Source organism: Puntigrus tetrazona, chromosome 5 (genome assembly GCF_018831695.1).
Source record: "Puntigrus tetrazona isolate hp1 chromosome 5, ASM1883169v1, whole genome shotgun sequence".
Lineage (NCBI taxonomy): Eukaryota > Metazoa > Chordata > Actinopteri > Cypriniformes > Cyprinidae > Puntigrus > Puntigrus tetrazona.
This window is the reverse complement of record NC_056703.1, coordinates 2,090,104-2,099,999: the sequence shown is the minus strand read 5'-3', so window position 1 is coordinate 2,099,999 and position 9,896 is coordinate 2,090,104. Positions and strand designations below refer to the sequence as shown.

The window sequence follows — 9,896 nt, the reverse complement described above, 5'->3', positions numbered from 1 at the left end:
TACTATTAACCATGTCTTTTGCCTTAATAAACACATAACCTGCTGCTTATTAACAGTAGCATAGTAGTATACTTATTAGTGGTATCCTTATTAACTGGAGTCACTGGTTATTATGTTTTTGATGCATTGTGTCACGCATCTTGCGCCCGGTCCCAGTGTATGGTTTTCTGAATGCCATACATCTAACTATAATTATATAACCATCAGATTTCCTATCAGACTACTTTAGTGTTCCTCTTCCATGCAAGATCTTTCTTCAAAACAGATTTGAAAGGTGCTTTTTATCAGCTCAGACATAGATTGTAGAGTATCTTTGATTACATATGCAAGCACAGTTATTTAGTCTCTTGTCGTTCAATACATGAAGCACTTTAATGCATAGTAGAGACAATGCCCCGGGTTGATACGGTGCACGGCGTATTTCTGCCATGCAGTCATGCCCCCCCTCAAAAGTAACAGACCACTCTTGACGTTGATGCAATTTCCTAAAATAGGCACATTGAAAATATCTGTCATGCTGACATGTTGCCAAACTTCAGACTGTGTTACACTGAGAGTATAAATATTTTCCAGTTATACCTTTCTTGCTTGCCGTTTGTATTATTTTATGCGATATTAGGTTGTATACTGTATATATGTCTGCATTAATCAGGGGTGACTGTGTAAACAGCATGATTAAAGGGGCAAACACCAGTGATTATCACTGGTGTGTGTGATTCGTTTTGCGATGGACATGTCTGAGAAAATCCAAGGCGTTGATTATGCCGACGTTCGGAGGGTGCTATGTGTTTTTGCTGCAGGGAAGCATAATAATTACCATGTTAATGCGCTTTGTTTTTGTCTTATCTGTAGCCATAACCAGAGGACGACTACGTTCATACATCCAGTGACAGGCCAGATCTCTGCTGAGAACTCTGATTTCAGACTTCAAGACCAGTAAGTATTGTTTTTTGACATGTAATTTCTTGTTTGGTTATATTTAGGGTGGCAAAGCAATTAATAATTATAAAAGTTTACATACTCTGTGTGTGTGCTGTGTGTGTATATATATACATGGATACAAATATATAAATATATTTGTATCCATTATATGTATTTATATTTTATATTTAAATCTCGCTTGTACGGATGAATACGATTTTTGCTAAATCGTACTTATTTTACGAGTTGCCAGTTCAAATGAATTTGTACGAATGACCTAAACCCCGCCCCTAATCGTACCTGTCACTGACACAGCTTAAATGTTCGTTTGACTTGCATTCTCTGCTGTACAGAAGTGAATTACATTTCATTTTTGGTGTTAAAGGGCTGAAAGTTCTGGGTTGAAACCACCCAATTCGGGTTATTTTGGCAACCCGCTGCTGGGACAAATAATAACACACCCAAATTGAGATTGACGCAGCCACTAACCCAACAGCCGGGTAACACAAAAACTACCCATCTCTGGGAAAAATAACCCAACATCATACGGTTGTGATATATCACGTTCATGATCTGTCATGATCTGTTTGGCAGATGCAGAGCTGAAAGGATACAGCTGACTTGAGTATCACATGTCTCCAACGGCATTTGTCAGTAGTCTCTCTCGCTCAGATATCCTGTTGGTGCTGTCAAGTTGTAACTTATATTACAGCTGTCTGTTTTCTGAAACATGCACACAGGACACATGGGATGTTACGCTCTTCATCGAGAGATACATTCCTTATCGAGTTCCTTATCTAAGACAAACTTGCATTTTGGCATTGGTAGAATTTGTAGATTTAGTCATTTAATGCTGTTAAAAGATGCAGTCTTTCAGGTGTTAGGGAACCTCATAATAACGTTACACAATCCAATAGTCGGAGAAAGATTTGAACATTGTTTCAACAGCTGCCCACAGGTCTTATCTAACCTGAATCTCTCTAAAAGCAGCTCATATTAGTGTTTATGTTACAAAGACTGGGCCTCTCTTAGCGTCTGTCTGCGAGCGGGAGGCTGCCACGTCCTAATGGATGCATCTCATTAACAGCTGTGTGGGTGCACGAGGCTTTCTGAGAACCGCAGGTAATGTGTCACTGGCTCTTAATGTATGTAAGCAGACCAGGCACATGCTGGAAAGATCTAATATGTGCGGCAGGGATCATATAATATGCGAACTACTATACGATATGCAGAGTTTGAGGACAGATTGTTCTGGAAGAACTTGTTCTCTTTTAAAACTTTTAATTAAGCATAATTTTGAATTCGTTTAAAAACTTTGGTAGAACTACGATTTTTGCTACAAACTTATAGAATGCTATTACCGTTCTAAGAAATCATAAAGTTTTCTGTTATAAAACATCTTACATTGACATACTGTTCAGACTCTGGTGGCCCCAGCCATGTGTAAGATATCATAGAGATATGGTACACATTTTTTATCTAATTTTTATTTTATGGCAGCTTTATTTCAATTACAGAAAACAATTCATAGTTAGTTCTATTAGTTGTAGTTGAAAATTGCATAATTGCCAGAGACTCACATATTGTATCATTTATATTTTAGGTCAACCTGATCTGTGTGACAAAATCATGCCTGTGGAAACTTTTTCGCAAAACGCGAAATATGTACCAATAAGTACTTAAGTTTTTAACGCAAAAGAACACTAGAAGCGGCCAAACGGCGAGGTCTTTCTGATCGTTTTGGTACACAGTTACGATTATAGTGCCATGTATTTCAATTCCTGGATATAACAAGCTTCCTCGGTATTGGACTTAGGACGCGGAATCCTTGCAATACGAATCCCGTGAAAAACACGATTCACCATGAAAGAGCTAAAATATGAGAACGTGTTTGCGATTGCGTTTTACGCCGCATTCGCTTTCGGTGTACTAATGTGTAGATTTAGGAGTAATGCAGATGGTCCGCTACTCTGTTATAGCGCCACTTAGTTCTGCGATGACATAAAACGTATTATATGCACTTTCATCTGTTCTGGGTAAAAAAAACCAAATACTTGTATCTGAGCGCCACTCAGTGGACAATTCACCTTGAATATGTCGCTAAAGGTACACGGTGCTACGTATTTCACGACTTGCAAAAATCGTTCCCACGGGTACATTTTCATCATGAGATCAGGCTAATTTTAGCTTTAACCGTCAATATTTTCATACCTAAAAGATTTCTAAACTTCAAAAGCTTCTTTGCTACAAACGTATGCTTTTGAAATATTGATCTTTTCATGCCGGTTTTGCACCATGCTGCTATACCATGCTGATTCTTTACTAAGAGCCACTGAATAATAGGTGCTATAGAGGATTGAGTGCCCAAAGCCCACAGTTTCTTCATATTTGCATATCTAGAAGGACAGCTTGTTTTTTTCTGTTTCTTTTGTATGTTGGCTCTTTGTATATCTGGCCATCTGTTCTAAGAATCTAAGTGTGAGAGTCATGCTGTGAGGTTTCCTCAAACGTCTCCCTGCTGGCTCTACCTCTTATGTAAGGAGAACATATAATAACAAACATATGCTATATGGGTTTATGGTAATGGTTTGGGTTACGGTTGGCTATAACTAGAATATAATGGCATTTTATGATAGTGAGGATTACAGAGTATGGTGATGGTAATAAGGATAGTTTGAAGAGCACGGAAACAGTGTAATTTCTAATTTGAATGCTCTTATGTTTTGACATAGTGCTGAAGATCGGAATGTAGTGAAAACACACCCTTTAATGTTGTGCATTCAGTAGATTGTAATAACTAAATGTTGTGGTCCTTGTAGACAATTTCTTTTGTAATTATGCCAGCTGGAATTAGTAGATTTTATCTATAAACACTCAGAAAAAGTGCAATGCGTGTATAGCTTTCAGGCAGCAATTTTGCAATAAAGGATAAAAAGAGAGAACCAATTTAACATGCACTACACAACTTTTAAAATCTGAAGAGATTTTAGACTAGGCATCATGCACCTTTTGAGTTTTTAAACATTTAGAGCAGGAGAAAATCGGTCATTGCGCACGAACTGACCGAGGATCATATACTACCAAGTCTGTCTGAACCATGAAACTCAGAAGCATGTGGCTCGCATGATGAATAAAAGCAGTATTCGCTCTGTAATCGTCTCAAAATATTAAATATATATTCGATTTCCTCTGTCTTCTGACTGGATGAAGCTAAATGATCTCTGACCATCATGTACTATGCAAATCTCTATCAAATCTGTCTGCTCGGTTCTGCAAAGCGGCTCTGATTTTTGACAGCTAGTTACAACTTGTCCGGACTGAAAATCAGGCAAAACCCTGGTCATATCTTGTGTGGAGTATTCCAGCCTTGAGATAAATTAACAGCAGTAAATTCACTCATCTATGATTATTCTAGTACTGAAATGCATAGTGGTGTTTCGTACTTAGTTTCTTAGTTTTGATAGTTGGACATGTTTTGGGGAAAGAAATGTGTATATCATTCAGAAAGGATTCATTAAAAATTGTCAGAAAAGGCGTTTCTATTTCTAAATATTAAGCAGTACTGTTGTCAGCACATGAGAATGATTTCTAAAGGTTCACGTGACACTGAAGTAATGACTAATGAAAATGTGACTTCACCAACGCATGAGTTACATTTTAACATTTATTCAAATAGAAAACATTTTAAATTATAATACTAACATTAGAGTTATTACTGGTGTTTGATTAAATAAATTCATCCTAAGCTGGTCTTCTTTTAATTTTTTTTTTTTTTTCACCTATCCCAAACTAGTGCATTCCTTACTATTAAGATGCAGAAATTTTACTCGCAACTCTGCCAAGCAATGCAATACGTGTCCTTTCTTTTTGAGGTTTGGACTAAAATGATTTGATTAACTAATTTGACAAAAAGAAAGAACATTACCTGTTCTGCCCGAGGGAGTTTGTTTGTCATCCAGGTCAGTGAGAGCTTAAGGGAAAGTTCATTCTCTGTCTAATCATTGGGAATTATATTTGACACATCACAGCAACTGTAATTTACTAAAAGCTTTTTGAAGTGAGCCTGTGATATTAAAAACAGGTACTATGTATCTCTAGTGTGAATTAGTAATGAACAGAGCAGATGCAGAGCAGTACTGCATTAGAATGCTATGTGCCTGCTTGTCACTTCTGGTAGGAGCTTGTTTTGGTATACCGTCTACAGCCATTAGCTTTACATGAATTATAACTCCTACCGCCTGCATAGTTCGCTGATCTCTAACGATCGTAGAACATTATAAGTTGACAGAAAATTAAAAACGCTTTCTCAAAATATCTTTTTTTTTTTGTTTTACAGTCTTACAGGTAGAACAGTCTTCAGGTTTCCAGTGCTGTTTGTACTGCTGCACAACTTGATCAAAACATTGTGATTATATGTCAGCTAGGTCTGTCAAATCGTATTAATTGCACGATGTCGCAATTAGTTCATCTCAATTTTCGCTAAGAAATTACCCCCCTAAAAGATCATTTAAAATCATTATGGTGTTAAATGAGAAGATGATTGAATAGGCGCAAAAGCAGATAAAATGTAGCTTTAGAAATAAAAAATTGGATTAAAAAAATGCATAAATAACGATCATAAATGGGTATTGTTTTATGAATGCTGAAATATGAATAAAAAATAAATAAATACAATTACAGTCTACATTAGTACACTAAAAAAACTAGTTTTTATTTTAATGAAAAAAGCTTATTCATCGTTGACAACAAACGCTTTTTCTTGCTAGTTTGTGAAGATGGTTCAAGCGTTCCAAACTCAGATGGAGATATTTGTCCGTGTGGAGCCACAGTTACTGCTCTGAGACATTGAAAACCATAAATCATAAGCCGCTCGCATATGAAAGGACCCAGCGCAGTGCTTTATTCTGAAACAAGCAGCTGAAATATTTAATTCAATTGCAGCCTTCGGTTGCTTGCACCAAGCGATATCAGGATTTCACTTTTGTTCTGATTTAATTTGTGCAGCCTTAATGAAATGTGTTTTTAGCGAGGTCGTGTTCTCCTCTGCAGGACTGGCCGACACATGCTGAGGCAGCCACAGTCCAACACACGGCCCTCCAGCACCATCAGTGAGGCCTCGACTGCCGTCACTTCTTCTACTCTGGACACCACTTCAGGCTCAAAGGTCAGTAACAACCTGATCCCTCTTGAACAGACAGCAAAACTAGTCACGAATGGTAAGAATATAGACCTGGTATTTTGTAGACGACGTATAGAACGAGACGAGCAATTTAACTTGACAAGCCTGCTGATGTAAAACATTCTCTGTGCTTGGTTAGCATCTGTCCCTGTAATTAGAGTGTTTATTCTTCTGTGCTGAGGCGTCAATTCCCAAGTGCTGGTGACAAACACAGGGTGATCAGAGCCCTCGACTGCCATCTCTGAGCAGACACAGAAGACCAATGAAACGGATTGTGATTCGTATTGTGAGTGATTTGGTGCATATCTGTGCCAGGGCTCATTATTTGGGATGCACATGAGCTCAGTAACATGCTTTTTTCACCAGATATTTGAAAGAATAACCCAAAAGTGGAATATCAGAATTTCAAACATTTTAGCTTACTTTTAAAAAGTGTGGAAATAATTCACTTTAAAATAATACACTCAGACAGTTGCATTTTATTTACAGTTAAAATGAGAATGCATTATAGATTATATTTCGATTAAACGCAATTAGCTGAACTTTTTTAACCCACTTAAATAGACTTCAGTACAACTTTATGTAATTTAATAGTCACTTCCGTTGTCAACGAAGTATGGCTGAAGTGTACTGCCATATTTACCCTTGACAAGCATTTATGTACTTTCATGCAATCTTCATCGGCACTTGCCATGTATTTTAATATATAAGTACACATTTGTAATAATAAGGTTGCATTTTAGTGCTTTTAAAATATGAACTTGACAAAATTATTTAAATTGTACTTTAAAATAAAACACCATTTGCCATTATTGCAAAGTACTACGTGTTATAGGGAAATAGCTTGCGACGTGTACTGATTAAAGGTAATTAGGTAATTAATTAACAATAACTAACGCATGCACAAGCATAAATTGAAATGAAGATTAAAAGTAAACAATGGCAATTTTAGCTTGTTCTTCAATCAAATCACGTGACACTTTAGTATAGGTAACATTTGTTAACTCTTAACTATTTCCCATAATAATTTGCTGCTTATTAATAGTTAATGTGTTATTTGTTAAGTTTAGGTATTGGGTAGGATTAGGGATGTAGAAAAAGGTCATGTGGAATAAGGCATTTATATGCTCAAAAAAAGTGTTACCGAAATATATTATGAAGTTATATAGCCTGAGAGGGACTCAATAATTACAGAAGAACCATTACAGATATTTGACATGGATTGGCTTTTGCTATATGACAAAATAACAGCAGCTGTATGATGCCGGCTTGATAGTACTATAGTCACATGATTATGTTACCTCTCAGAATGCATGTGCAAAAGTAACTGAAATGTTGTGATGGCTGACTGCCACAGTGTGATTAGAGCCGAGGAGAAATGCAGCAGCAGGAACGCTGCCTGTGTCATCTCCTGCTTTCGTTCTGAATATTCTAGATGAATGAGTGCTTGTAGCTCTTGTCGTTGGCAGCAGTGGCGTGCAGTGGTCATGTATTAGCCGTATGAGTGCTCTGGCATGTGCGAGTGGTGGGCAGCATGTAGGCTTACGTTGCTTTGCCCACAGAATGCCAGCGGATGGTGTAAGATCAGCTGTGCACCCCTGGCAGATGGTCCAGACTAATAGCTGATGAATGAGCTTTCAGCTTTCAGTCCCCCTGGTCATCTTTAGTTTATATGTGTGTTTGTTGGTGTGTGATGCAGGGATCCAAGTCCAGTGGAAGGGTTCATAGCTTTGGCAAACGGGATCATGCCATAAAGAGGAATCCCAGTGTTCCTGTCGTGGTCCGTGGATGGCTCTACAAACAGGTAAGACAATCTGACCGATAAACATTTGCTTTTAAATTATACTTTACATGACAGGCTTTCAGCCTTTATGGACCCAGGAACCTGGGGATTTTTGCTATCACAATAAAAATGACTTAAATGTTTAATAAAATTACATTTTAAATATTAAAGTGTGTTGAAAATATAAATAGAAAACTATTTGTACAATTTATAAACATGACCCTTTTTTGACATTGTAATACTATTTCACAGTTTTACTATTTTTACTGTATTTTTTTTTTTAATGCAGCCCGGATGCAAAAAAAGAGCTTTGCAATTATGTTAGTGTACTTTAACTAATATTAGAATATTACATAATGCATTAGTTTGAAGATTATAGTTAGAACTGAGAAAAAGAAAATCTGTTTTATAACATACGCTGGAGGTTCTTCAGGGACATTCTAGTTGAGAATTTAAGCCTTATTCTAGACCAAATCATTCAATTTGGCGGGACGAAAAAGACCAAAATGCAGTTTGAAACCATTTTGTTTGACCACAGATCTGAATATCGAGGGAAGTGTGTCTCCCTAAACATCAACACACATTTTTGGGAATCACGAGCAATTTTAAACAGATGAAATGCCTATTCTGAGCATTCAAAAGCGTCCTAAAATGTAGGTAAGTCATGGTAGGCAGCCTATTTGGCTTTCCTTTTTGAGAGCCAGCCAGTCTGTTATCCAGGCAGAAACACACACGTGGCTTGAAAACATCAGGAGTGTATTTACATGGATAGTTTTTGATAATAGACTTTAAAAAAAACTCTTTAACTGGAAGTGAAACGGTGCTGTCAAGGGGAAGTGCTGCGAATTGCCTGTTTGAAGTCTGTTTGAAGTGCTGTCTTTCCCCATCAGATGTCTTCAGCCGCCTGAGGGTGTGTGTTTTCCCATCAGTGTTTGTGTTGCTTTGTACTTTCAGGACAGCTCAGGGATGCGTCTGTGGAAGAGAAAATGGTTTGTTCTAGCTGATTATTGCCTCTTCTACTACAAAGGTGGGTTGCTCTACCAAACATCTAACAGAATCCCATTTGCACATGGACACTGTTAGAACCAGAACCATTAGAACCAGCTAATGATTATTTGCAATATTTGGTTTGTAATAGCATGTTGGTCACTAAGTCCTACTTCTACTAATTGTACTTTCAGTCTTTTAGCTATGTGCCGTCCCCAGAGTTTAACATGACACATTTACCAAACCCTAAAAGTAGTAGAAGTTTTTGGGTTGCTCTTATATTCTCATATCTCATATATATCCAGTTTCTTGGTTCACACTAACTTGCTATTTCAGCTTGTTTGTGTTATTCTGAAATTCAGTTTAAGTTATTGTTATCATATTGGCTCGGTCTCATGAGACCAGAGTATTGTTTCCTACAGGCCTTTGAAATAAAAAAGCATTTAAATGTTGTCATACCGTGTACTCTTATTACAGTTTTTTATTTGCGTGGTATTTTTCCTGTTTTCTTCTAGCCAAAAAAACACTCATCGCGAAAAAGAAAGGATAAGTAAAGGCCTGATTATTTTACGGACCTTGTCACGAGCGCGTCGTTTCTGAATTTCTGTTAAAACCATGGTTTGGTATTCCTCTAGTATCACTGTCCCTTTGAGCAAAGGAATAAGTCTCCTGACAGCTCTCTCCACAGTTTTTCCATTGTTGTCAGCGTTATGCCTGAAAATGATTTAGTGGGCTGTCACACTTTTAAGTGTCAAGAACTTACTCCTCTTACTTGGAAAAAATGCATTTAACTTGCACCAGAATATTTTTTATTTGATTTTATTGTGCACATTTTAGGAGGGTGTACTTAACATTTTCATTAGAAATCACTGTGATACTAAAATCTTATTTGCCTGAATAATTTTTATATATAGATCAGACAGACTCTCTGGAACATTATATTTCCAAAGGACACTAACATATCTTCTACGTAATGAGTTTCAGAAGGGGTGTACTCCCTGTATTTATATAATATAATTATATAAT

At 37.0% G+C, this 9,896-nt stretch overlaps 2 protein-coding genes across 2 annotated transcripts in view; both read left to right on the top strand.

Moving 5' to 3' along the window:
• The first annotated feature begins 818 nt into the window (after positions 1-818).
• LOC122345768 (pleckstrin homology domain-containing family A member 7-like) lies at positions 819-9,848 on the top strand. Its single transcript, XM_043240213.1, has 5 exons — positions 819-936; positions 5,971-6,085; positions 7,800-7,904; positions 8,838-8,910; positions 9,386-9,848. Exons 2-5 carry the CDS (start codon positions 5,984-5,986, stop codon positions 9,418-9,420), a joined length of 315 nt encoding a protein of 104 aa, XP_043096148.1. The 5' UTR covers positions 819-936; positions 5,971-5,983; the 3' UTR covers positions 9,421-9,848.
• LOC122346063 (pleckstrin homology domain-containing family A member 4-like) overlaps positions 9,844-9,896 on the top strand; it is a 2,372-nt gene continuing 2,319 nt past the window's right edge. The window contains exon 1 of the mRNA XM_043240718.1: positions 9,844-9,870. Coding sequence (XP_043096653.1) covers positions 9,844-9,870 — 27 coding nt within the window. The remainder of the gene's footprint in view (positions 9,871-9,896) is intronic.

What these genes read in the sequence shown, in the direction of transcription:
- LOC122345768 (XM_043240213.1), top strand. Translation starts at nt 5,984, where the DNA reads ATGCTGAGGCAGCCACAGTCCAACACACGGCCCTCCAGCACCATCAGT. An exon ending in GTGGATGGCTCTACAAACAG is followed by an intron (nt 7,905 to 8,837) that starts GTAAGACAATCT and finishes TTGTACTTTCAG; the next exon opens with GACAGCTCAGGGATGCGTCT. An exon ending in TTGCCTCTTCTACTACAAAG is followed by an intron (nt 8,911 to 9,385) that starts GTGGGTTGCTCT and finishes GTTTTCTTCTAG; the next exon opens with CCAAAAAAACACTCATCGCG.